At 40.5% G+C, this 16,094-nt stretch overlaps 1 protein-coding gene and 1 long non-coding RNA gene across 2 annotated transcripts in view; both read right to left on the bottom strand.

Moving 5' to 3' along the window:
* spop (speckle type BTB/POZ protein) overlaps positions 1 to 11,432 on the bottom strand; it is a 44,642-nt gene extending 33,210 nt beyond the window's left edge. Inside the window, exons 1-3 of the mRNA XM_073495007.1 lie at positions 11,391 to 11,432; positions 8,661 to 8,782; positions 4,351 to 4,502 (exon numbers count right to left, since the gene is read on the bottom strand). Of these exons, the coding sequence (XP_073351108.1) occupies positions 4,351 to 4,502; positions 8,661 to 8,782; positions 11,391 to 11,432 (316 nt within the window). The remainder of the gene's footprint in view (positions 1 to 4,350; positions 4,503 to 8,660; positions 8,783 to 11,390) is intronic.
* A 21-nt stretch (positions 11,433 to 11,453) lies between these two features.
* Positions 11,454 to 16,094, bottom strand: part of LOC141019681 (uncharacterized) — a 43,878-nt gene continuing 39,237 nt past the window's right edge. The window contains exon 3 of the long non-coding RNA XR_012180788.1: positions 11,454 to 11,646. This is a non-coding gene — a long non-coding RNA (uncharacterized lncRNA). The remainder of the gene's footprint in view (positions 11,647 to 16,094) is intronic.

The raw sequence follows: 16,094 nt of genomic DNA, 5'->3' as shown, positions 1-16,094 counted from the left end.
ATCAGTGTGAAAAATCACAGCCACAATGTAGACGTGCATAAGTACCACTCAATAAAGAACAGAGACAAGTTTTTACCATGCTGCGGTGCACTTTGATAGTTTCCCAGCATTGAAGAGAGAAGTTTCTCACTCTGCCATAAAAAGACTGAAGGTGATGAGGAAGGTGAGAAAAATGAGATCTGAGCTGCAGACAGGGGAAGAAGAGGAAAGTGGGAGCGATGCCATGGTGTTTTAGATAGCGGGCCATCCATATTCAGGCAGAGGGCTCTGGGGCACAGTTGGCACACAGAACGAGAAGGTCGCCAGAAGACGAGCCGGCATGTCGAAAAATAACAGCCGACACAGCAGCCAGAGTCAACATCTCTCTTCCTGTCTGTCACTCTTCTGGTCTCATCTTTCACACGTTCAACTTTAGCAAAATCTCTACACTAACCACCGACAGACCATAATCACATCCATTTCCCAATTACCTCCTAATTATCAGAGCCATCATGACCTAAAAATAATAAAGCGATATTTCAAGTCTGTTTCATGATACATGATTTATATTGCTACTAGCTCAGAAATGCCGGGATTGGGCGGCAAAATCAAATTGACTATTGGTACTTTTACAAAATATTAATACAACAAGATTTTTTATAAATAATCATCAGTAATGTGTATATTAGGGCTGCAACCAAGCCCCCAGAGGAAAGCTATATCCAGATTCTAGTGTAACATCCTTTGCTGCAGCTAACAATTATTTTGATTGATGATTCAGCGTAGATTATATTTCTCAATTAATCAATTACTTGTTGGTTTCTGAAAGTGAGTAAATGGTGAAAAAATTCGATCAGTGTTTCCAAAAGCCCAAGATGACGATACGATATGAAATACTTTCTACATCCTCAAATGTCTTGTTTTGTCAACAACCCAAAGATATTCAATTTACTGTCATAGAGGAGTAAAGAAACCAGAAAACAATCTGACAATCAAAATGGTTGCACATTATTTAATAAATGACAATTATTTGATTCATTGTTGCAGCATGAGTGGATATAATTATAACATAAAGTGGAGTAACTGGGTAAAGGCAAGTATCAGAACAAGTAAAACATCACTTTACTGTAATTGGAGCCAAGAAAAGACAACACTAATGTCTTATCACTACATAAGGATATCCAAAAAATACGACAATAAATAGTCTAATATCCTGATAACAATATAACACTAATATATTTCCCAGCCTCACAGCCATTAACTGTCAAGACTCCAGTCTATACAAGTGTATCTCAACAGTAATAGAGTTTAAAAAATCAAATTTAAAACGTCACTGCCTCTACACACTGATTTTACATTGGCTGGCATAAAGCAGTCCAACACACATAAACATGACGTACAGTCTTTCAGAGAAGAAAATCTAATCTCTATTGAAGATTGAGCTCTATAAGCTAGTGTCAGCACAAACATGTTTATTGACATTCTTTCTAACAATGTCAATACCATCTGATTACGTAAAGACTGACCAATAGCTCCTACTCTATTAGCCGTGCTCCACAAACCCACACAGAATGCCTGATCACCTCCATCAGTTACTGCAGCCAACACACTCTGACAAGCTCACACCCAGAGCTTCAATTAACTGCAACCAAAATAAAAAACCTCTGAATCTCCTGCTACAAAATATAGAAGCAGCACACACCAGAACCCGCTGTAACTAGACTCTCCGGCCAACTCGTACACACATAAGCTCGCTTAGCCTTTGGCTACAACACAACAAAACCATTGTCTGTAGGGGAGACTTAACAAGGAGACTATTTGAATACAAAACAGCTTGCGGCCGAGGATGAGAACTTTCCATCTCTCCTCTCCGAGCTGTCAGAACAGCAGTCTGCAGGGGGGCAGATGTTTTCTCTGGCAAAAGGAGGAGGAAAGGGCGGAGGGAGGGAGGGTGTCAAGAGACAAGTTACAACCCACCCAACAGCCTCAGAGGAGAGAACCAGCACATTAAGCCAGGGAGAGAAATGATGTGGCCAAGCCGAGAGTACGGGACTACGATGTGGGGAGCGGGGGGGCCGCCACTGCCACCTGAATCTATCTCCATTAGCAAGTACGGACCATCAGAGGATCCACACAGACACACACTCTCCAGTGGGGGGCTCAAGGGCTGACTGATGCAGATGTGGTGTTTCATCAGATAACGTCAAGCTTTCCAGTCAAAACCTGCCATCGTGGTACAGCCTTGTATTAATAACCCCTCCTTTAAGTACTGCAGGGATGCTTTAATTCTCAATATGCAGACGCCAGTCAACAGATATCAAAATGTATTCCTGCTCAGAGTAAAATTAAACAGTAAGTGTCTGGTAGGCCCATGCTTTTGCATTCAAGCTGGTTTTTAAGTGAGTTTGCCTCATCCAAAAGCAACAAAAGCCAGAAATTCAAGCTGACACCTCAAACACAAAACTTCAGCTCCTCAGCTGTTCAGCTCACTACTGAGGATTTCCATCAGATCTATTTTGACATGTGCCTCCAATAGCAATGTTTCTCTGCCATATTACAATACGCTGTGCTAACTACAGTTGCAAAACTTTTCTTTTTTCACTGATTATCCTACCTAACTGTTTAAAGTACTCAGACTTAATATGCATTGTATTAAAAAATTGTTCCCACAGGGACAAGGCCGAGCAGTGACCTGCCACATAAACAGTCCACAGCCACCCAGCTTTCTTAATTAAGGCACTTTGTTTTTATTTGGCCTTTTTTCCTTGAGGCTTGGATTAAATTGGATTCTAAATGATCCAGAACCGATAGAGCAATCTTTACTGCCATATTCTTAGACGGAGTGCTCACTAAACTGTCACAAGTATGCTGGCAGTTGGGTAATTTTCTCCTGTGACAGGGCGAGCGAAGTGGAGGGCGCAGGTCTCCCCAGGGGGATTGTGGGAAGATTGGAGGAGGGCATATGGCAAGAACGGAATGGGGCGTGCACCATAGAGCACACCATTTATAGCCAAAAGCCCCTTGAGACACAAAAAAAGGGGAGGAAAGGAAAATGAGATCCTCTTCACTTCACTCGGTATTCCCCACATTCAGACTTTTCTAGGGTCATTTAAGGGAGCAGTGCTCACGAAATGGCCAAGCAGCGAAGTCAAACACCTCAAAGGTCTGTTTATGACTTATACCGCAGGCAAATCCTCATACATAATACCACGCAGCCCCCAGCACACAGTATTACAGCCAGAAGAGAAAGCTTTAAGGAAAATAACTGCATTGAGGTTCAGTTTTCGTGAGCCTGTCGCTGAGAGTTAAGAGGTGGTATTCCACCATTACAGGCCAGAAGTGGAATAAAAGGATAAAAGAAAAAGTGACATTGTGAAAGAGAAGAGAGAGAGGTCTAAGTGAGCAAATGAGGGACTGAAAGTACACATGAGGGGGCGGGGGTGTCAAGTTCACATGGGGGAATGTTTCTCAGCAGGAAAAATGATTTCCCTTTCTACACAACCTGCACCGCAGGGGGTTGTACACAGTTACACTGCGTACGCCTCAGATTCAAACACACTTCCGCCTCCCACCTCTTCTCTTCTCTCCCTACCTCCCACGCCCCATCTTCCCTCCTCAGCGCTTCCTGTACAGTGTGCTGCAGGGTACTGGGAGAGAGGGAGGCAGCCAGAAAAGCCTGATAACCAGGAAGCGGTCACATCTGGCCCTCGCTAATTCAATTCCACACAAGTTTGCTTTTCCTCCCCATAACATAACCTAATTAAAAAAAAGCAGGAATTGGAAGCGCATTCATTTCCAATTCATCAACGGGGAGAGAGGCGGACGAGGACTTCTAAAAAGGTTGGGTCTTTTTTAATTAAAATCAAAATTGCCCCACGCTACTTCGAATTATATATTTACTAGAAATGAATCCAACCAGCAGTGATTACACAAGCCCATATGGCTATCAATACCTCACATTATTAGACACACTTGGAGTATTAGACACACTCCCCACCTCCTATATTTGCAAATTTAAGCGCCCCAAAGACACAGGTGTGACAGGAGTTTTTAATTTTCACCTATCAAACTTTGAGATATCCTCAGCTTTCTGCTGAACGTTGACTTCTATGCATGTTGGGCCTAAATAGTTTCTTCACTCATTAACACCAACTTATTTCCAGTGACAAGTTAAGGAAATTATAGAAGTGGTGGACTGTTAATATGAAAATGAAAAGGAAGATGAGGATGTGTGTGTGTGTGTGTGTGTGTGTGTGTGTGTGTGTGTGTGTGTGTGTGTGTGTGTGTGTGTGTGTGTGTGTGTGTGTGTGTGTGTGTGTGTGTTCAGAGTGCACATTAGTATTAGCCGTTTGTGGTCACAGCCAGACTTACCCATGGCTTTGGTTTCTTCTCCCTTGGCATTGAGGATAGAAAACTTAAACTTGGCGCGCACCTCACTTTTTGGGCAGCTGACTAAGAGCAAGTAAAGTGAAAGATAGTCTTTACTCTCCTCATCCAGGCCTTTAGGGTTTACACGCAAACACCTGGAGGTAGGAAAAGAAAGAGACAGACTGATCACACAAAGGAAGCTAAAAAAGTAATGTGATGTTTCAGTCCCTGGAATTTCCCAATGTGTGTATGCAATAATAACACTATAATTTTAGTACTAGTGAATATGAATTAGAGTGTGGCTCAGGACCCAAGCCCGACCAGAACTTGGCAGGCTATCATTTTTTGTGTCCCAACCCGACTCAAGCCCGACGCAGTTAATGCAAGCTGAATGAGTGTTTACTGCTTGGACATTAACAAAAAGCTTCTGTGTTGCAGCACATATAGCTTTAACACAGACAGCAGGTCCATCACTTATTATCACTAAAAGAACTTGAAAGCACCATGTCAACTGACGTGACCAAACCTAACCCAGACCTATCATTTCATTTCTGGGTATCCATGCTCTAGTAAGAATGTATTATAGGGACGAGCATTTCAAGCAAAAATGCTATTCCATAGTCGCAGGGAACTTATTTGATTATACGGAGATCTGCTGTTTGTATGTACTGTGGCATACTGCAGCATGGGTTTATACTGACCTCGTGTGGAAAAGGCCATGCTACACACGTTTTACCGGAGCCTGAAAGTAATGACGCGATTCCGCCGAGGCCTATGATAGCGCAATACCTGGTGGTATCTTGTTATTTTTTAGCTGCCACTAAAAACAAGGGTAAAAACAATGGAAAATATATTTTTTCATACAAAACTATAGTCGTGTAAACTATTACACTATTATTATTATGATTATATTTTCATTTTCGAAGATCTTAACCCATCCCTAATGTATTTCAGACTGTTAATCCTTGGCTTTACAGTCATATCTATTGGTTGCATCCACAACCCTTCACTTATGCCAGAGTGATGGTTTCTGGCTTAGCTGGGAAGACAACATGTCATTCATGACATTATCATGAAATTTTGCCTACGATAACAATATCTCAGCATAAATGATTCTGCAATAGACACCACTGTAGCATGAATATTATATATATCATGAGATCTGTTTAAGTGAAGTGGAAAATACAGCCCTAAAAAAGGCCAAAGCTGGAATCCAAACCGCACTCTATTTATTCACTCCGTAATGAAAAGCTTTCAGTTTCACAGAGTTTATATTCAGCTGGGATGAAACACAGTGGACACAGTGGAGTCTGAACCTTTTCAGCACAAACAGCAACATAAACGCATACAGTATGTCAATATGTCAATGTCAAAAAGCAGTAAACTGGCAAAAGGATTAACTGCCAAAAGCAGAACATTTCACAGTTCAAGAATGAGCAGGAAAGGAAGGAAACACCTCTACCTCAGCAGAGCAACTGTATCAATACGGTAGTGTAGCAGAAACCAGAACCCAACATCGATTATTTGACCAACCCCTACTTCTGACTGGGGCTTCAGCTTTCTAGCTAACCCTCCTGAACTTAAGATGTTCCTTTCAGTCCTAAATCTACTGCAGATCCAATGTTCGAGGCAAAACTCATCCACTTTCTTTCAAAGAGAAATACAGGAGAAGCATGAGCAACATATTTTACCCAGGGTATTCAAAATACTTGAAGTTTTCTGTTCATCAATGCCACAGCTGAGTCATAGTCTTTTTATGTTTACATAGAGCAATTCCGAAAATAGAATCAATAGCTTTGCACAATGCATTTGTAACATAATGGTTTGTTTGTTATACAGTACAGTGACGTGAAACCCATAACAATGGCCGTATGGATGATTACTTAACATGTGCATCTGTGAAGCTGTAATTTACAAACAATTTATGAAAAACAGTAACACTCTTTATGTGCTGGAGCTCTCCAGACTCATCACCGAAGGAAAGAAGAAGAAAAATCAATATCAATACATATATTCTGTAATGTATAATTCATTTAGAGGGCAATGGCCCAATAAATCTCATACTTGCCTACTCAAATGACCCCTATCAAAAAACTATTGGAAGGTGAAAATAAAATGGCAGTGACTCATCTGCATGCAGCATCGACATGTCAGATCTTTAGCACTGGCAATATACAGCAGAGAGTGGATAACGTACCTTAAATACTTGAAATGTATTAATTCAGTAAAAAAACAAACAGTATGAGTCTTTTTGTTATTGTTATTGTTAGAGTTTATGGCCTCTTGCTGTAATGCCTAAAGGTGTGGGGCTGACCTGCAGTGCACTTTGGACCTCATTTCTCTAACAAGCACCTATGAGAGCATCGGAGAAACAAGCAATAATGCTACTGACAGTGAGGTATGATACAGAGGGCTGGAAGAAGACTGTCTGAATTGTTCACCCAGATAAGATTAAAAAGCTGATAGACAGTGTTGGTTAGGCACTTAAAGGAGGAAGGGGACTAATAGCATTGAGTCCGATGTCATATTTGAAGAATAGCCCAGTTTATTTAAAAAAAAAGTGTGTCTCCATTTGCTTCTAATTTAAGTAGGTAACCAATCCCAGTTTTCACTCAAGGCTACAGTGATTATTTCTTAGCCCCCTTAAAATGTATATGGCCACGTTTCTGTTTGAGATACAAGATCTGTTTCCCTGCTCTCTGAAAGCTTTTCTGTGAGCAAAAAACAGCCTCATCGTGTCATTTTAATTCAATGTTACTCAATATCTTTGCCCCCCATTCAAGTCTTGCAAGTATATCTTGAGTTTTACCTACTGTATTAGGGATGAGAACTGATAAGATTTAATTGATCCCAGTGCCATTCTTTACCAATTCCCTCATTGATTCCTGATACGATACGATACGACAAGAAACGATACGATACAAAACAATATGATGTGATACAATACTATATGACACGTTATGATACACTACGATATGATACACAATGATACGATACACAACGATACGATAAACAATGATATAATACAATATGACACGATATGATATACTACAATACGATACACAATGATACGATACACAACGATACGATAAACAATGATATAATACAATATGACACGATATGATATACTACGATACGATACACAATGATACGATAAACAATGATACCATACAATAAGACACGTTATGATAAACTATGATACGATACACAATGATACGATACATAACGATACGATACACAACAATACAATTAACGACATGATACACATGTATGTATGCTACTTTACTGTCAGTTTATACTGAAATTCATTTGCATCCTCAGGCAGCTCCGCTCAAGAAGTTCACCCACAAATTAAACATGCAGTTGCACATATGACACATATTCACATAAATGCACATCAAATAGACATGATCATGAAACACATCACATAATATCCTCAGATCTTAAAATCACTGATTTTGGTTAAGTGACAGGATAGACTGATGTATAAAAGAGAGAATGTGGCTAAGGAAGGTAGGTAGCCCTGAATTTCTGCACTCCAGCTGCTTTGTCTAACCCTGCAGGGGGATCCATGGGCTTTCTCTGAGCAGGTGGAATGAGTATTCCCTCCAGCATGTTCTAGGTTTCCTTCAGGGCCAACTGAAGTCCACTAACATCTACCACAGCAAACCCGTGCACACTGAAATCATATGGCTCCTACTAAATCTGTGTTTTAACGACTGACTAAAGCCTCCCTTTCAGTGTACTGGAATAAGGTTTCCTTGGAGGTTGAGCAGTATGACAGCCTGATATTTAAAGCAGACCCTCAGGTATTTTATTTTTTTATTTTTTTTGCTTTTAAAATGGTAACCACCCCCACACCACTGCAGACACTGAGACTACCTCTGTGACCTCAAGAGATGAGCAAGACTTCCCCAAAAATGTCTGACTCTGCCTCTTCTACAGAGGACTTCTCGTCAGCAATTTCTTTGTTTTTCATGAAGAAAATGTCGAACACACAGTAAGTAAGAAGAGTTAACATATGTTTTAACATATTTCCATTCATCCAGGCATAGATCATGGTGTTATCTTTCACTCTGAGCCCATTACAATGTGAGAAAATGAAGATCGAGCCAGGTTTGATTAAATTCTAGCATGAAAAGGTGCTAAAAATATACCACTGGAGCAGACAACTGGATGTTGATTGGTTTTATCTCTTGACAAAAATTCTACCTCTCAAAAATGCAACAAGTGGCTAATTCTTGAGACAGTAGAGAGAAGAAATGTTGTCCATTTCCAGTTTCTCATAGCTACAATGATCGGTCTTCACTCACCATTTGAGCTTGTCGTTCGCTCCTGAGGAGAAAGTGGAGCTTTTGATGACCTCTCCCATCTCCTCTCGACAGAAGCTGAAGTTGTTGATGGTCCACATGTAGGAGAACTTCACCACTTTGATCTGCACAGAAAAGACACAGGAAGGGCTGAAACCAGATCTCTTTATTTATATATTTAACTGTTCTATATGGGTAAGTGGTGTTTGGTCAGCCCGGACTTCAAAACCGCACATCAAAACTCCCTTTCATCTTAATAAACACTGACAACAAACGGGAGGGGAAGAAGAAAGGATATTGTAAAAGTGGGAACAGAAAAAACAAAACAATTTCGCAAAGACATAGAGGAGATGAGAAAACAGACATCATCAATGGCTTACTTTATCTACCCTGGCTCTTAACAGGAAAGTGATGTCTGAAGAAGCAAAGCTTCTGCTGCAATGACTGGAACATGATTTCACAGTATACATAAGCTTTAAACAGACAACACCTAAAATGCCATTGCAATTGTTCGAAACAAAGTAGGAAAATACAGTTACTGGAAAAATACAGATGTGATTAATTTCACTCAACTAACCGGCGACATAAAAAATTAAGCTCTATACTTTTCTGCCTTGATAGACAGGCTTTCTTTCAGGTACAGCACCCACGTACTGAGCAGAAGTGGGCATTATGAAACATTACATAATGCTTTATATTACATTATTACATTATGCAAAAACACAATAAAAAGGACCATCAGTGTTAGTTATGTTCTCCATGCAGCAACTTGGTCCTATCTAATGTTTAGGAAAACAAAAAATACATTATGTGCAGCAAATAGTTTTCTAATATGAGGTAGATAATACATTCTATAACTAACAACAACAATAATTATAACTTTATTTATATAGCACTTTTATAAACAGAGTTACAAAGCAAACAACATAGCAAACAATGAGAGTCACAAGGATAAATAAGTATTACAGTGGCAATGAATTATTTGAATATAAAAGACAACAGAAAGTATAACACAGCTACAAAAACAAGTAAAATTTGAATAAAACAAGAGAATCAGGGGTTAAAAGCAGCTTTATACAAGTGTGTTTTGATTGGAGAAGTGATTTAAAAAAGGGGTACCGATTCAGCATGCCTGATGATTTCAAGTAACACCTTATGTTTTAGGCTGCTATTTTGGAACAGATAACACTTTGGTCGGATGATCTTAGGCAACACCTTTGGACGTAAGGGGAGAGCAGCTCGGATATATAAGGACATGCTAAACCAGACAGGGCCTTTAAAGTAATTAAAAGTATTTTAAAAACAAATCTAAAAGACACCGGGAGCCAATGTAAAGGAGCTAAAATAGGAGAGATATGGTCACATCAAAGAGGATTACCTCAGATCTAGTGTCACTGAGCTGGAGAAAGTTGTCAACTATCCAGCTTAGCTGTTAGCTAAGCAGGTGTGAAAGGGTTCGAAGAGGTAGGTTGTGTCATTAAGTTTGATGTGCAGGTAAAGTTGTGTGTCGTCGGCATAAAAATTTAACCAAATTTTCAGTTTTTATCAGTTTTTGTCAGACAGTCCATCAGTGATCAAAATCAGTGCAGCAGTGGGGCTCCCCAGGAGGTAGAGCATGCATCCCATGTACAGAAGCCTTGTCTTCACTGCAGCTGCCCAGGGTTCAAGTCAAACATGCGGCCCTTTGCTGCATGTCATCCCCCTTTTTTTTCCATCGTATCCCCTTTCCAATCATCTCTCTAAGCTATCCTATCAATAAAGCCATGAAAAGGCCAAAAAATACATTTCAAAAAATCAATGCAGCAGAACAAGAAGTAAATTATGTTTTTGTGAAAACATGGCATATGGCCAACAGATCAGGTAGTGATTTGGGTGTGCTCAAGTCCCCAGGAAGAGCACCAGGCTTTGAAGGCAACCTTAGGAGTGGTCGACCGTGTAATTTAACATCATGTTATGCACTAGGGCCCGAAAGGACTTTTCCAATAAGCTTACACTTTGAAAAAAGCGGCTGTAAAACGGTGGAAACATTTTTTTGAGCATCACAAGCCCCTCGAAATGACTTGTTCCACTATCATAATTTGATCCATTCGGTCCGATAACATTTGGAAAGTCTAAAGAGCCACAAGATTAAATTATTTTATTCCCATTCAAGTTAGCCGGACACTAAACCGGATGTTACCCTTGGTTGGCAGAAGTCTCTAGTGCTCTATGGGGCCTAACATCCAGATTTTTTTTGTTACATCCATGGGTGTCCTATAGTGCAGCTAATGTAGCCTCAAGTTGCTAGCAAGTTGCTAGCTAAGCAGCAGTGAAGAGCAGGCTACAGAGGTCTTGTAAGCTTTTTAACTCCACACCTTCAGATTCTTTTAATTTTCAAACTTGTGGTAATCAGCCTCAACCGACACAGACTCAAATGACATCAGTTAAGGCAATTTCATAAAGCTCCCTCTGGAGCCACGACTTCTTTTAAATGTGCAATTCTACTCCCCAAGACCTGTAATCAGACTTGGATGTGCAAATTGGGTTAGTTCTACTTTAATTCCTAACAAAAAAGTATCTCACATTGCATTGAGTAGTAATTGTGTATTAGATCAGCAACAACAAAATAAACCACTATTGACATGAAACTGAAATTTATTGGAATCTAGGAATGGAATAGAGCAAATACCAAAGGGGATAAATAAGATTATGCAGTCAATCACATAGGCTCCCACACACAACATCCCTCCTCACCTGAGTGTAACACCAGCTCTCAGCCACAGGACCACTGGACATTTCCACCGGGGGAGGGGGGCTTGAGACTCTGGACATTGCCAGCCTTGATGCAGAGAGAGGCTGGAGAACAAGCCAGGTGTGTTGTGACGTGGTCAGGGGCGCGTAGGGGAGGAAAGTCAGTCAAGCTGGCCGCCTCTTAAACAACCATATGGAGAGCTGCAGAGTTGCATCCAGTACAACAGGACGTCCAGACACAAAAATAGCTACGGGCACCCTGTAGGGACACAGAAACACGGTCATTAAAATAACTCTGACTTTAAACTAGTGAAGCACTTGGAAAAACTGTGACCTTGTGTGAGTGCTTGTGTGTATGTGTCTGTGTTTGCGCATGTCATGGCAATTCCTAATTGAAAGGTTAGTCTAATTGAGCAGCATTTCCTGGTAAGTAGGACATAAGGGCTCTGAATTCATTTGTTTTAAAGGCGGCTTCAGCATTCAAAGCACAGCAGCAGCATGCACTCTGCTTCACTGGGGGAAGCCTTCCTTTGTCTGCGCGTGGTTTCTTCTTTGTTTTGCTTTGAGAGGAGCAGAGCGCTGTGCCAGCCATCTGATTCCAGCCAGGCTGCACCCGTCCACCGTGGCTCTAAGTGAAGTGCAAGACTAAAGACTTTCATCTCAAGCTGCCAGTCTGCACTCGCACAAACACGAACACAAGGTCACACAACACTTTCAAAACCCAGTGCTGACTAAGAAAGGTCAAAGTTGTTTTTTATAAGAACTTGCAGTCAGGATTTTTTCCGTTCTGAAATGATGCGATTGAGATTTACACTGTAATAGCCACATCACCTCTTTCTATTTACGGCAACGGAAAGCTTCCTCATTATTTTTGTCTAATTTTTTGGTCCTTTGCAACACTAGCAGTCTCATGGGATTGAAAATCTTGTTAAAGAAAACTAAAAAGGGGCGTGCGACAGTTTGGTTTCAAAGCATCACTTCTCTGCTGTTTAAATCTCCTATTTCCGCTGGCTCTATCCTCTGCTCCTTTCAAGTTCTTCTCCACATAATTCATACCTATAAGTCATCACAAGGTCTCAGGATCTGGCTTTTCTCACTCAACCTGCACGTCCCCCCCGATCTCCTGCCAAAGAAACCCTTCCACTCCGCTGCTTAATTAGTGGCTGATTGCAAGAGAAGTTCAAGACCTGAGAAAACTTGCCAGATACTGAGTATCAGACCGAGAACGCGAAAAGTGACAGAGCAAGAAATGAGAGGATGGGTGAAAAGTGAGAGAGACCCCTGTCTTCACGACTGGATTGGAGACGGGAGAGGCGACCTCGACAGCTCCAGACCCAGACACGACTTAATTAATGTTTAGAGATAACGCCTGGATCCGATCTTCCTCAATCCAGTGCCCCCCTTTTCTTCTTTTGTGCTATTTGTATCTGATGAAAAACACTGGTGGCATTTTCACTCAGTAAAACAATAAAATATTAATCACAAAAGTTGGAAGAACAAGGCTGCACTGATTTGCAATTTAAATTACCTGAGACTTCCTGGCAATTAATTATAGTCCATATGAGTGAGTGAGGGCGAATACGCAGATTTTTGCACATGTGCGCTTCTGTGTGTGCGTGTGCGACTGTGTGTGTGTGCGTGTGTGTGTCTGTGTCTGTGTGTCTGTGTGTGTCATCATTTGGGGCTTTGTTTCACAGCATATCTAAAGCACAATTTACCAAGTGATTTTCTTGTATCCTGTCCCTTACAGAGCACCATAAATGCCAAGTAATCACAGGGAATCAATTTACGAAAACATGACAACACTGCCAGCACTGCTAACAGCCTCACAGCTTTCTAAATAGACCCAGATGACACTCAACTAGAATAAAGCTATGGATGTTTTTTGCATCCTTTTCATGACAAACATCAAGAACCAAGCGGCGGGAGGAAAGTAGCAATAACAACTCTGAGAGATGGAGGAGATCTGTGCTAATCATAGGACTCCCTCAGAAGAAATGTCTGCAGACAGTTCATTTGTCATGGGAATCAGATGATGACAGCTTCAATGGGAAGAATGACTAATAGGTGATAATGCACAGAGAAAATAAATAATATCTAATTACAGTGTATACCGGGCAGAGATTTACAAAGACTGAGTTCCTTCAAAGGTAATTAGAAGTCAAAGTAAGGAGCTAATGGAGGTCCCATCCTTCAGATGAGGGAGTTTTTGTTGCTGATATGTGGGATCCATCAGTAGGTTGGATGTGAAGCAGTGGAAATAAGGACGAGGTTAAGGGTGCTTGGAAAGATCAATACAGAAAGAGAGCAAACTAGTTCAGATTCTGCATGGAAAATATCTTAATCTCTTTGTTAGGATGGCCGTGTGGCGGCTGGATATTTAAAGCAGGAGTCTGAGGCAGAGGTTTGGTGCAGACCAAAACCGGGTGTTTATTTTCACCAACATTTAACATATATCAGAATAACATTATGACGAGCTGCACGGAGTCCTGGCAGTGGCCGTGCTTGCTGGAAACTGGCTGCCTTATATAGCCTGCCACTTCTACCCCTCCCACAGTATAGGGGAATCTGCGCCACACCTGACAGCAAACTAACACAACAAACACAAATACATCAGAATACATCTAGATTATACTAATATAAAGTATTCTACCTGATCTTATTTTATCTAACACCTTACCAGTCAATCCTAGCAATCCTGACATACAAACTAAAGTCCCAGACACCCCTACACCAATCAACAGGTGGTATCTCCTGGAACCTTTAAATTTGTGCTTTGTTTCTCTGGGGACTCTTTTGCCCGGAACACCCTGAAGAGGAGACACAACAGGTGAGGTTAACAGCATCAGCAAAATGTAACAATTTCAATAAACCAATCAAATCTTCTGGCTTAGTGTCTTATTCTATTATTAATTGTTAACATTGTGCTACACAAAGGGGTAATGAAAGGACCTTCATTACAATCTTCTTTCTGGTAAAGAACCAGACTATAGCTCATAATACTACAGACATGGGATTCAGCACTACAATTTCTAAACTGTTGTTGTATTCAACTGCACTATAGATTGAGCATTTCACAAAGTTTTCTGAACTTATCAATTATTTCATTCCTGTATTAAGTAGTGTAGGAGTTTACTACCACGTTTATTACCACTTTTAACATTGTAATTTAAGAAGTCGGCAAACGACATAGATAATATTTTTTGGTTTACATGGTTAACCTATTAAATGTCCAAAAAATACAACAGTCTGAACAGTGGATTTGAATTACCGCCTTGCACCAGTCACATTGTAATTTACATCCATGTCTGCATATGTAGTGAATTTAATAAAAGACTTCATTTACAAAGTCATGGCTGACTATTTAACTGCTTTTGGCAATCCAGATGAGGCAACAACTGTAACAACTCACCTCAAGAGATTTCAGAGCGAGATTTCTTATTGAACAAGACTTGTGCTTCTGAAACAAAGAGGATCTTATCATCTAACAAAATGGTCTTCATAGGAATCATTTCCGTTATGTTGTGGGACACTTAGAATAACAACCTCAGCCTGTGAGTGGCAAAAACAAGCACTTTAAGTTGACGTAACTTTGACGCTCCTAGTAGACCCAAAGGATTACGGTGCAGTCGGTGCAGCTGTGTCACAGCTGCCTGTGCCGATCTACAAGACCAATTCCAAAACCTTTGGTAAGTGAGAATGTTTAACACATCAAAACATGAAAATAAAGGGGTCGAGGCTTAAAAATACCAGAATTTCCCTTCAAGTGTATTTTCTATTTTATGATTCCAGTGAATAATTTACAGTGACAAACATTCTGTCTCCACTTAGAGACTATTTTTACAGAGGACTGATAGAGAGCTCACAAGGTGCAGCGACAATAAGCTGAAGCTCATTATCAGCAAAAACAATGAGCTCGTGGTGGACTGCAGCTATATGTCTATTAGTGTGTAGGTTCATTGAAAGCAACTAGAAGCAGAGGCAAATCCCTTGTCTGTATTCACATGCTTGGCCAATAAAGGTCAAGATCAAGGTAATCTTTACTATTCCCCAGGGGCAATTTGTTGCACAGGCAGCAGTATTACAGTTAACACACAAATCAAAACAAGGAATTGCATAATGTTATTCAACATCTCAACAGCAGCAGGAGAAGATGAACGAAACGGGACTGGGGTCAGCCAGGATGACTGGGCCTTCTTTGTGAATCTGACATTTGTGCCAGCAATTTCGCTACAAATTCTAACAAAACCTACTGATATATTCCTGTTTTCCATGGTGAGTAGTCCAATCAAACAAATAAAAGAGAAGGTCAAAACAGATTCAATAAAGAAGGAATAAAACATTCTCAGAAAAGTGGTGAAAATGTTAAATATTCTGAGTTTCCGATAAACAAGAGCGGAGTTCAAAGGTTAACTCAATTATTGTCCCCAGATGCTTGTACTGCTGAAAAACAGAAACAGCAAACAAACATAATAACAGCAGGAAGAGTGGTAGGGGGCTTCTTTCTAAAGTCAAGTATAATTTCCTTTGTTTAAGACACATTTACATCCAAGAAGGAGTGTTTGCACCAGAACCTGATAATGTGTCTACCCTATTAATGACACTGACACTCATTAGTATATAATGACTGTCAGTGTCATTAAGAGGGAATCTGATAGAACATAAAGAAGCAAAAAAAAAAGTCTGAAAGCGAGCAGCACAGAAGAT

The sequence above is a fragment of the Pagrus major genome, chromosome 23 (genome assembly GCF_040436345.1).
Source record: "Pagrus major chromosome 23, Pma_NU_1.0".
Lineage (NCBI taxonomy): Eukaryota > Metazoa > Chordata > Actinopteri > Spariformes > Sparidae > Pagrus > Pagrus major.
Note: the sequence above shows the minus strand (reverse complement) of the source record. Positions and strands in the feature narration are given on the sequence as shown.